Source organism: Lathamus discolor, chromosome 15 (genome assembly GCF_037157495.1).
Source record: "Lathamus discolor isolate bLatDis1 chromosome 15, bLatDis1.hap1, whole genome shotgun sequence".
In the NCBI taxonomy this organism is placed as follows: domain Eukaryota; kingdom Metazoa; phylum Chordata; class Aves; order Psittaciformes; family Psittacidae; genus Lathamus; species Lathamus discolor.
The window spans coordinates 803,597-815,798 of NC_088898.1; the positions used below are offsets into that span (position 1 = coordinate 803,597).

General features: G+C 48.8%; 1 protein-coding gene across 2 annotated transcripts in view; it reads left to right on the top strand.

Moving 5' to 3' along the window:
- The window catches only part of COL5A1 (collagen type V alpha 1 chain), a 134,235-nt gene that overhangs the window by 19,099 nt on the left and 102,934 nt on the right, over positions 1-12,202 (top strand). For both annotated transcript variants that reach the window (XM_065696027.1, XM_065696028.1), the window contains exon 2: positions 8,968-9,135. In XM_065696027.1, coding sequence (XP_065552099.1) covers positions 8,968-9,135 — 168 coding nt within the window. The remainder of the gene's footprint in view (positions 1-8,967; positions 9,136-12,202) is intronic.

The following is a 12,202-nucleotide window of genomic DNA, read 5'->3' on the forward strand; positions in this document are numbered from 1 at the left end:
CTGATGTTTCCAAGAACAGCGAATGTACAACTCATATTGTAAACCGGTTAATAGGAAATATGTGAAGGGGGGGATGTAGGCGGTACCCACAGTTTGTAAAGCCAGTTCTTGTCCCTGTGTGACTTGGTCACTGCTGCAAAACACCAATAGTGGCTGCCGTGGGTTTTGAGCAGGTGAAGGCATCGTCTTATAGGAATATTGGTACGTGATGAGCAAAACCCATCATCTCCTTCACATCAGTTCCTGGAGCAGTGGTGAGAGGAGGCTCCTGGTGGAGGATTTGTCTCCCATCCAGGTGGGGCGGAGCAGGGAGGAGGGGCTGGGGCTGGGTAATTTGCACCTCTTTGGCTCCTGATAGCCGCGTGTAATGGAGCTGCTGCTCCGGGGTAATGAGCTGGGTTTCTCCGCTAATGACCGGCGGTCAGAGATCACAGAGGTCTGTCAAGGCTGAGCTGCGGTTTCTGGATGTTACCCTAATGCCACTTGATGTGCTCCGTTAATGGCTCTAAACCCACTGCCACCCTTTGGTGCTGCTTGGACCAGGGGATGGGGGTGGAATCGTGTGTTTTAATGCAGAACCCCGCAATGTGCCATTTCTTAACGTGGGTATTAGGGAAATACACCATGTGCTCGTGTTTTATTTATAATGGGACTGGAAATCGGACGGGAAGGGGAGCTGGAGTGTTGTATTTGGATGGGCTGCCTCTTGTGCATGGTTGGACATCAGCAAATTATATATTGTTATAGCTGGAATGTAAGAAAAACCCCTCAGCTGTTCTGAAGTGAAATAATGTTAATTCCCGGATGATGCTAACAAAGAAATCCGTTTAAACACTTCACCGGGCGTGAGATCTGCTGAATAAATATGGATTAGAACTGAGGAAATCATTAGGAGCTAGTAACCGAGGGGGTGAGGTTCTCCCTGCTGGAGGCATCAGGCTCTTTGGCTGGTCTGTAGTTTTGCTGAGAACTGATGAAACTCATGGCTGTGGGTGGTTCATTCTGCGTCTTCGTCCTCCTGCTCTTGCTGTGGAAGCAGCACCCGTGTTGGTGCAGGCGTGGGCTGTAAACCTTGCAAAGGGAGGGGGAAAAACCAGGAAAATGAGCTTCAGAAACAGTTCCCATGAAGTCAAGCAGATCCTAACTTGAAATTCGCCTTCTGGCTACGTATTTGAGGAAAACAGGATATAGATAAAGAGCAAACGCAAGAGTTCATTGATGAAAGCATCTAAGATAATTACTTTTGTATGTATTTCCCTCTGTCACGGTATGTGGCAGTGCTGGAAATGGTGTTGGGCTCTATTAAAGTGACCAATGAAATATTCCAAATGCCTTATGCTCGGTCCCGTTAACTCCACAGCGGTCTTCAGCTCCGCAGTGAGTGCTCCGGGGCTGCCCGGGTGCGGGTTTAGCAAGCCCTCTGGTTCCGCTCCCTTTGCGGTGAGGAGCCAGCGAAGCGCTGCTGATTGATCAGCCCGGCTGGAGCTGCGGGGTTTACCCCGGTGGGAATGACTGTAATTACGCAGGGGCTTGTGTTAATGTGCTTAATGAAGCTCCTGGTTGGGAGATCCGCTTCCAGTACAACAGCAGCGAAAAGGCTGGGCTTGGCTAGGGAAGGCTGGAGAGAGGCTGTCTCTATATATATTCTTTCCAGACTACCTTGGTTCAGATGGCAGAAGATGCTGAGAGGGAACGTGATCCTCTGCACTGCCCTGCCTTGATCCATGTCTCCCCGGTTTCATCAAAGGATGATGCCCTTGTTCTTGGTTCAGTGTGAAGTAGCTTTGGGTACCGAAAGGAGGGAGGAAAGGTGCCATCTGATGTGTTGCAGAGCCCATGAGCAGCAGGCTGGAGCAGATGGTGGCCCTGGCAGTGCCCTGCAGGTGGCTGCAGCTGCAGGAGGATGCTCACACTTGCTCCAAGAGGCTTTTCTGTCAGGTCTTCATGTGTGGTTTCCCCCTGTCTGGGACGTGAAGCTCCTCCCTTCCTTGGGAGAGTTGTATCTTCTGCCCCATTAAAACTGGGTACAAAACTTTAATGTGCTGCAAGATCAGGCCCTAATTAGATCTTGCTGAGCTTTAAGTGGTTCATCATTACAAAGCACTCTGAAAATGCAAATGCTGTCCCAGTGCCACATCATCTGGAAACAAGTGCACTCCTTAGAGCAAAGCCAAAAGGCTGAACTTCCCTTTTCCACCTTCAAATGCACCTGCAGGAGAGCGGCAGGAGCCCTGTGTTGCTGGCTTAGGTGCGAGTCTCCTGCTGGGAGCTGGGGAAGGCAGTGTCCTGTAAGGCCCAGGCAGAAAATAACGATCACTTGTAGGAACAGTAAATGCCACTTTGCTTACAGCTGCTGTTAGCCTGGAGTGAAACCTGTGTCTCATTGTGTGGCCCTGACTGTGCAGCTGGGTCACAGTGGAGTGTGACAGGACCCAAAGTGATGCTGATCAGATTCCTTGGGTGCTGTTTCCGTCTCTTGCTCATCCATCTCTGTGCTCCCACAGGGCTGAGGCAATCGGGGACCTTGCAAGGATTTTAAAGGATGCTTTTCTGAGTAAAGGATGCAGAGACCTGGGCTGGGAGGCAGGAGGGGAGGGTGCCTGTTCGTTTGCTCATAACTTGCATCTCTTTGTGGCTGGCTTCCAGAAACTGCTCCTAAACCCGAGCTCTCGTTAAGACCTCTCAGTTAATCATTCCAAAGATGGAGTCATGCTCCCTCACAGTTTCCTTCTGCAGATCTGCTGAGTGTGTGAGTTTGTAGCTTTAACAGCTCACAAGTTTCAGGCTCCGCTCACCCCCAGTTGTTTAAAGGGCAAGGCACCAATGAAACTTGTGCTGGAAAACCTTCCAGAAATGTCACAGTGACCCAGAAATACTTGATCCTGATGGATGGGGGATTGGGAAGCTCCCCTGGGCCCTGGCTGGCTGGGATGGGAGGAGTGGGCAGGGTGGTATGTGAGGCATCCCTGGCCCTGCGAGCAGGGGCAAGGACACGGCTGAAGCTGGTGATTCACCTCATTCTGCTGACCCTGCTGTCAGGACAGGCCCGTAAAACCTCCTTGGACACCGAACAGTCGCAGTGAGCGCTGACATGGGCTGGGAGCTTGGCTTGGACTCTGTCTTCAAAAGCTTTGTGCTTTTCTCTTGAGTGGATGGGATGGTTTGCTGCAGCGGGGAGGGGGGTGGGAGGAAGGATTTGTGCTGTGGTCCCTTCCTGGGGAGAGCTGGTGATACCCAGCTCAATCCGCACCCATCCCTGTAGGGCTGCCTATGGGCAGGGGAAGGGACCCTGTGCCCCCTTTGCACCCTCAGACCTGCCCTTCTGGGCCCCCTCTACTGCCCTTTCCCTGCTCTGGATCTTGTTCCTTGCGTTTAACCAGGATTCGTGGGAATGGGGTCAGCAGCTCCTTGGAAAGCGCAGGACCCACCCGTGGGCGCCCTGTTCTGCGTGCTCCTGGCACGCAGCAGCGGCTGTCCCCAGCTTTCGGATGCTGATCCGAAACCCTCGATTCCTTACAGTGAATGGGCTGTTTGCCGCTGTTGTGTGGGGCTGGGGCTCCCCCCATCCCAGACGCTGCCTGTTTTCCGTGCTTTGTGCCTTTAACTTCCACATGGCATTTCCAGCAGAGATTTTTTGCGTGGTTTGATGCTGTTCTGTGGAGGAGAGGCCGGCTCTGTGCTGGCTCTTTGCTGCTGCCACCACTGCTTTGTTAGAGACCCAAATGATTGATTAATCTAAGAGAAAAAGATTTATGCTCACAGGAACAAAGATGATTTGATTCTTTGAGTTTAATGTAGTCTTGCAGAGCTGCTCCAGTATCAGTTTGGGGTTTTTCTTTCCCTTCTGGGATTATGCATGCGATCTTTCGAATCCGACTCTGCATAATGGTTTCCTTTGTTCACAGTTGGGACTATTTGGGCCTTTAAAACAACCCTATAAGGGGATGACATGAGTCACTGGTGAAATATTCAGCTATCTAGAGCAGTGTGAATTGCCGCAGCTCTGTTGCAGCTATTGAAGGAGCTGATGTGCACCAGATGAGTGTCTGACCTCTTTTGTAGCTGGCCTTTTTTGCTGTATTATGCTCCTTCCTAGGGAACAAACTTTTATATCTTCAATCCTGCACTTCAGATTCATCAATTCTCCTCCTTAAAATGCCTTTCCTCTTTGTCCAAATATATAATTTCATTTTATTGGGCTGCTGGGATGCTGAAGAATTTAAGGGGCTGTCTTGGGTCCCTCCAAAGGATGCTTGAACAAGGACAACTGGAGCTTTACATGCTCATTTTTTAGTCTGTATTTTGTCTTGGCCTCTGCCACCTTGTTTTCATCGTTATCCAAGGGCTGCAGCTAGGTTGGCAGTGGTGAAAATTGTTTAGAGAAGAGTAGAAATCATTGAAATCCCACAGGCAGGACCTGGAGACTCCAGGCTCTGTATAAATCCATCGCTAAGTGAAGCAGTTTCCAGTTCTCATCTGTGCTTGGCTGTCTCCTGTGGGTCTCAGCACAGGAGCCTTTACCCCTTGGTATTTAATTCCTAGGGTAAGCCATGGTATCTGTGTCAACCTCTGGAGAGTGAGAAGCCCTGAGCACAGTGGCAGGGCATCCTTTCCTCTGCACGCTGTACCCTGCTCGCTGCAGGTCTGAGTGTGGTCCTCCAGCGTGTTTATTCAGGGCTAAGAATAAACTTCTCTTCCTGGGAATGTGGTTTTGCTGTGCATTCGGGCGGCTCTGTAGCATCCTTCTTTCCTGCTGGAGAAGGTAATGCAGTGAGACAGGGTGGTGCGGTGCCTAATGTTGTTTGCACAGGATATATTGATATTAATGGGGGGAAACATGGCAGTAACTTCATCCTTGTCATCTGGGTGTATGCAGAGTGCCTTATTATACCTCTTGCAAGCTCCTCACAATGCAGATGCTGATGATTTTCTGGTTTCAAGACAAACCAAGGAGAAAGGAGATTTAAGCAGTTGGTTAATTGTGGGCAGATCAGGCGCAGTGGATTGCTTTGCTTTGGCTGGGAAAATGGTTTTTTTACCCACCTTTCTGTGGGATTTAAGGTACTTTTCAAGGAGATGCTGCTCTTGAAATAATCCTTATTCGCTTTATCCACTGTAATGATTTGCTGCAGGATAAGATGGAGAGTTTGTTTTATATTGTTTGTTCATATAGGGAGGCTTTGCTCCCAGTACACCTGCATCCCTGATGATGTGACGCTTTGATATAAATGCCAGACTGGTGGGTTCTGTATTAAATGATGAGAAATCTGCAGAGGGCACCTGGAATGAGCTGGAAGCATAAATGCTTATTCATTCCTCACCTTGTGACCTCAAATATTTAGCAATAATTGCACATAAACCGTTGTATGACCAAGTGCTGTGTCATTAAGTCCTGAAGGTCTTTGGATGCCCTTTAGCTATTATGAAACCAAATATAGAAGAATGGTTCTCTACCGCTAAGTTTGGTGACCTCTTCTTTAGACACCCACATGTCTTGGTGGTTGTATTACTACAAGGACAGGTCAGCTGTGCACCATAAATGTGTCTTGGGATGCTGGTGAGATTTTTGTTTCCATTTTGAAGGGTATTGTAAGGCAAAAGGTTGAAGAAAGGGGATATTTCTTGCCTCTAAGTTCTAGGGATGTGTTCAGTGAAGATGCTGAAAGCTTGCTGGTGGGATGTGCGTAATTTCAGTTTATTAAACTGCTCTGCTAAAACCTTTTCAGCTTCTCGTCCATTGAGATCTTTGGGGGCCTCCTGCCCGTTTACAAAAGGCAGTTGGAAAAGCAAATCTGTTTTCAGCAGTGCACCAAGTGTGCAGCATCCTTTTGCTCCACTGGACAAGGGGTCTGTGGAGAGGAGGATGTAGGTGCTGCCTCACTTGAAGTATGCAAACCACTGCAGGTAGAGCTCTTGTCACAGCGAGGACACCAGCCTGGTTGGGGAACTGGTTTCTTGTTGACTGGTGGGTGCGTGGTCCGGGCCCACAGAGGAAGGAGCAGGTTGGGCATGGTGTGGGAAAGCATCCCCCGCTTTGCTTCCTGCAAACGTTCCTGAAGGGTTGGCTTTGACCTCTGGGGATGTCCAGGCAAAGCTCTTCCTGAGCAACCAACTGAATGTAGTGGAGCCCTGAAGAGTTTAGGCAGGTTTCCAGATGTAAAATGGGACGTAACGCTCAGTCTTGTTCCAGGGCTCTCCACGCTGCTGGGTGCAGGCTTTTGGGACAGCCTCTGGCCTCATTTTGGCTAATTTGGCCATTTAGGGTTTGCCTCTGTATGCTGGGTCTGTTGCCACCCTCCTCTGGCTCAGCAGGAACTGGTCTCTTTGGGAAGCCCTGTGCATCTCAAGTGAAAGAAGGATCCTGTGTAACGCTGCATAGTAATGTCATTCATGAAGAGCAAGTAGAGAAAAAAGCTTTCATAGAGCAACAGCTAATTCAGTCCTCGGATGAAGGCCAAGCTCAGTGCAAGCTTGCAAGGAATACCCTGTAGGACCTGGTTTTGGTCAGTCTGGTCTCTGTCCAATGTGCATGATGCTGTCGGAGCTCCTAACAGGAGCTTGCTGAGTTTAGATTTGGCTCCAAAGTCCAGGGAAATAAATAAACTGATCAGCTGGACACGAATCGGAGCTGCTGCTGTGTGGAGCTCATCTTTCTGGAAGGAGCTGGAGACTTTCATGCTGTTTAAGTCCTACTCAAACTGATTTCTTAGTGACGAAGAGCAACGTGAGTGCTCTGTAGGGCTTCCGCTGCCCCCTTGCATCCTCTTTGATTTCCAAGAGCAAGCAGAGATGAGACATTCATGCACATCTGAGCAGAGGTTATTTCCTCTCCTGCTGGTTACCTGTGGGGTTTGTAGTTTGTGCAGTACCCAGACTATTCTGCTTCAACATCTTGCTTTGACCTAATCCATCATCCTTATGGAGGCATAGGGGATCTTCCTGTAAAATGAAGGTGAATTAATTGCATGCTGTGTTTGGAGGCTCTCAGCTTGTGTTTGAATCATCCCTTACACAAGTGCTGCACCAAGGTTCTGATAATAAGGGTGGTGTTGATCAAAGGGCATGAAGTGCTGAGCCTGCTACCTGTTTGCAGTAGGTCCAGCTTCATTGAATGCCCATCAGCATGCTCTGACCTCTGTGCGAGCTTTTGGCAGGCATTCTGTTCATGTATAGAGCTGCTGAAATCTTCTGTTTTCTTGTCAACCTTCCTGTCAGTGCACTGCACAATTTTAGCTATAAGGTGATCACAATGATGAGCAGCACTTAACTCATCCAGCACTTCTCCCCTATGAGATGCCTATGACTGGCTCTGCTGACTGCCGGGGCTCCCTTGCCTCAGGAGATGATGCTCACACAGGTTCTGTCCCAGCAGCAGCCAAGCTTTTGGACACTGGGTTCCTCTGCGGACGTTTCTGTTCCTGCCCAGCCCCGGCCCCAGCATGGCCACGCTCTGCAGGATGGTTTATGTGCAGTGCTGTGAGCGAGGCCCAAACCCCTGCACCCTGCGTGGGGACCGGGCTGATGTCAGGAGTCTGGAATTTGCATCCCCTCCCCCTTGCCTTTGCCTTTTTCCCCCTCTCCTCCCTAAATCCGTGTTGGAGGCAGCTCAGGAGCTGGCTCATTTGAATCTCTTGGAGCACAGGGAACTGGAAGCAGAGCTGGAGCTTGGTTGTGGTTTTAGTTGTTTAAATGCAGCTTGGGCTCTATGTACGCAGATATTCCTGTGTGAAATGAAACGTGATTGAAGGCAGTGGGAAGATCCAAGTGTCAAGGACAGCCTAGACAAATGTGTGTCATCCATATACTAACAGGAATGAGAGATGAGGAAGCAGCACAGCTGTGTGCTGCTCAGGCCAGGCCCTCAGCTGGTTTATCTGCAGCATTGGCTTGGATCTGCCCCGTGTTTGTAATCTCTCATTGAGAGCCCAGCTTCTCAGGATTGTGGAAACTTTTAAACACTGCCTAACAATGTACATGGATTTTCCATGCAAATATTAGGCTGATCTTCTTGGTAACCAGAACTTTTCATATTGTAAAAGATCTGTTCATGCTCTTTCTTTCCATTGCCGGGGGCGTTTGTGTTCAGCACTGATGGCCATGCTGTAGCCCTTCCCCATGGATGAAGCCAGTTGCATATGGCACATCCCTTGCAAATGCTCTCTGTCTTTCCTGCGCTGGGAGATGTGTCGTTTTTGCAGCAGCAGTAACGCCACACACCTCTCTGAATGCAATTGGGTTATTTGTGATCATTCTATGAGCTGCATGCCTGCCTCGTGTTGCCTTGTCTCACCGTGGGCAGGGTTAGACACTGTGCTCAAATGCTGCGATGCTCTGGGCGAGCCCATGGGCAGCAGGACCAGCCTCCAGCATCAAAGCACCACTCTGGGACCCTGCTCTGCCATAACGTACCCTGAGGCATGGCTTGTGGTTGACCTGTTACCTCAGCTAGTGTGAGCTGATGCGTGGTTGTTTTGTGTGGTGTGTGTAACCCTCCAGGGAAGCTGGTTCAGGTGTTTGCTTCAGAACAGCTTTTCGGATCAACCAACGTAAGGAAAAGGAATGGGAATGTTTCCATCAGCATGAGGGCAACTTCTGATTTAAAGCCTTTCTCTCAGATCATGAGTTTCCTGTCTAATGCTTAATCTCCAGGATGTGGTTGAATGATGGAGATTGAGCGAAGACATCCCGCAAATCTAACTTCTGTAGCTGACAGTGTGCTCTCCCTTCTGCCCTAGTGCAGACAGCTGTTCCTCTCTGCGCTGAATTAGCATCTCTGACCAGCAGCACAATGTCCTGGCTTTGAAGCTGGTATTAGCAATGTATTTGCAGATGCATTGAAAACATATTTCATCTGTTTTTAGAACTGTGATGATTGATTTGTGTGATGCTGACTAATACCGATTTGGATCTGAACAAGCACCACTCCTGTTGCCTGCTAATTCTTGTTTTCTCCTTTTCTTTTTACAGCTGAACCTGCAGACCTCTTGAAGGTATTAGATTTTCATAATTTACCTGATGGTATAACAAAAACAACAGGGTTTTGCACAAGCAGAAGATCTTCAAAAGAAGCAGATGTTGCTTACAGAGTAACAAAAGATGCTCAGCTCAGTGCACCGACAAAGCAGCTGTATCCTGGTGAGTCCACGGCTTTTTATCTGTTGTACAGAAATATCTGATGCTTTCCTCAGATTCTGCAGGCACATGTAGGCCACTGCGCGATTCCTTCCCTTTCCAAGCGTGCTTGGATAATCCCTTGGCAGGGAGTGATTCCACTGTTTCAGGGGGCTGCAAACATTCAGCCGTCAAATAACATCCCAGTAAGTGGTTCTTTCATCATTGCACTTGCACATGGTGATGGGCTTCACGGCAGATGTGGCCAGTGCCTACATCTGTTCTTCCCATGCTAGAAAGTTTCTACTGTCTCATTATCACCGTGATGTCCAGCTGGGGAGAGAGACTTGGAAGATGCAAAGGAACGCAGAGCGCATCGTGTTTGTGGCGTGCCAAGCACAGTGGGGTCTTACTCTGTGGCTGTGGTGTCTCTCGCAGCATAAATAATCAGCATGTAAAAAACAGACTGCCCCATGAGAACAGATGTCCCAAGGAAAGAAGTTTGAAGAAATGGGAGGTTCACTGGGGAAAGCCACTAAGATGCAGAAGTTCACAAAGCCATTGAAGAGCACGTGGGCTGCTGCTGCTGTTTCATTTGTCACTGAGGATGCTCCAGGGCTTAATTTTTCAGCCCAGCGGATAATCACTGCTGCAGAGTACAATGTGCTTGTAAAACGACTGGACACATTGCAGACCCAAACTGCTCACTGCCCAGAAGCTTCAGTCTTGAACATATACCATACAGGTAGCATAAGGACCACTGCTGCATCCCTGTTTTACATGGGGGAGTGCAGGGATGCTGGGTGTAGGCATGGTTTGTAGGACTGTGTAGGTTTGAGGAAAGTGCCTTTGCTGAGGAAGGTTTAGCAATGAGGCAGAAAGATGCTGGATATAACTGCTCTGTGAAGCAGTGCTGACTTAATCAAAGCAGACGCACACACACATCTTCCTTTGGTGTTTGTGAGAGAACTAATGATAAAAATGCATTAGCTAGATCCCTGGTAATGTGCTGTGCCACCACTTTTAATGAGCATGCTGTATCTATTAGAGCCAGCCTGTCGGTGGCCTGACTGAGGATGCTGAGGCTGGACTGCTGCTGCGCTGGCATCCTCCAGCCCTGTATTTCCTTCATTGCATCTGTTATCATTAAGGTTGTTTTCAGACTTCATTATTATCCTGCTGTGACAATAAGCAGGTGAATTATGTTTAACCTGTGCTGAGCAGGAGCATACCCTGTGTCTCGCGTATGGGATGAGAGCATCTGTGCCTGTGCTGTGGGCTGGTAACCCTCCATGGCACAATTAACCCTTAGCAAAGGAGCCACTTGGCTTTGCCTAAAGCCCTGTTTCAGTGTCCTCAGAAGTGCAGAACAGACCCTGGATTTGTCTTTATTGCTGCCCTGGGCAGGACAGTCCTTTCTGTCTATAGATGATACCATCATGTGCTCAACTGCACCCCTCAGCCAGGTTCCGCCTTCATGTCCCAGAGGGATTGTGCCTGTGGATGTGTGGAATGTTCGTCCGAGGGATGAACTTTCATTCAGGAGCCCTGCAGCGGCCCCTGCGTTCATCCGTCTGTCCCAAGGCAAGATCAACTCAACCTGACCGGTGCGTGTCTAACCACTTTGATGTACTCCCTTTCCATGTACCGCAAAGGGCTTGAAGTTTTGGCCTAACTAGCATCTTCTGCTTCAGAAGTGCTTCAAGAAAGTGGTTCTGGTTTGGAATATACAACTGTAGTGGATTTGAGAGCTTTCCAGTAGTTGTTGTGGCCACTGTGAAATCTTGCCTGATCACCACTAGCAAACAGTGGTGATCCAGGAAATAAAGACAAGGATGGAGTATTCTGGTTAATGTAGTAAGGAGACTGGATGGCAGCAGTTATGACAGAGGTTAACAGAACAAGACAACGTGCAGAACTGAAGCACGGTAACAGGAGAGAACTCGGGATTGTAGGAGATTTTCTTGCTGTTGTCCCACCTTACTTACATGTCCTCATTGAGTTCTTGGTTCTGCATCTGCTGTCGTCCTTGGGTGAGAAGATCGGGATGGTGTTTCCTTGTGTCATCAAGCAACTTTTCAGTCATTTAATCATCTGGACAACCATGGGGTGATGGAAGCAGCTTTGTCCCTCTCTGGATGCTTCCAAAGTCAGAGTCTTCTCTGCTGTTTGCTGAGGAAGTGGGAAGAGTGAAGTGAAGAACCCCCAGTGTTTTCCATCAGATGAACAGATGTTTGCTCAGTGCATCTCCATAGCTAGATGTGACTTCAGCCCACACCACCAAATGAATGAGAGAGGAGATAAAGATGATAAAGTAATTGCAGTGCAGCATACCAGGGGAATGTGGGTTTAGTGCTTTCCTATTAACAGGCGGGTTATAGAGCACCCGAGGCAAATGTACACTGCACGTGATGGTTTGTGCTCATTAGAAGCTGGTGCTTTTCTAAGATGGCAATTTGATGGGCTTCATGTTCTGCTGCCGCAGCCAGCACCGCAAGATACATGTGAAAGTTTATCTGTTTTTACAAGCTCACAAGCGTGAGAAATCCTGCTGCGATGCGCTTTGTCCTCGCTCCCTCAAGTTCTGCTTCCCAGCAAAAGCAGAGGCAAGAAAGGCAAAGTTTTCAGTGGCAAACAGCAAAATGTCATTTGCATTCTTCAAGCAAACTCCGTATTCTCTGCACTTCCGTGGGTGTCTGCATATGTGTATGTTTAAGAGCCCAAACCTCTCTATAACAGCTCGAGCAGCCCTCTCTGAGGAAAGCAAGTCATTCTGATCTGAGCCTGCTCAGATGAGGAAAAAGGCCAGAAGTTGGAGGCACCCTTGAAGAGCTGTTTCCCTTTGAAGAGTGGCTCTGGGAATGACACCATCCCCACAACAGATCTGCTTTGTGTTTGTGTTGGGAACTGGCTCAGCTCCTTGCTTTTGCTGACTTTCTGCTATTCAGCAGCTAAAGCTTCTCTTCCTTCCCAGCTCAGCAGCAGGGCTCGTTATTTCAGGCTGTGTTTGGCTACACCTGCAGGGTCTGGATTAAGACGGTCCTACCTGTCCCTATCCTGAAGAACATGAGCTAGTACAGAAGCCTTTAGT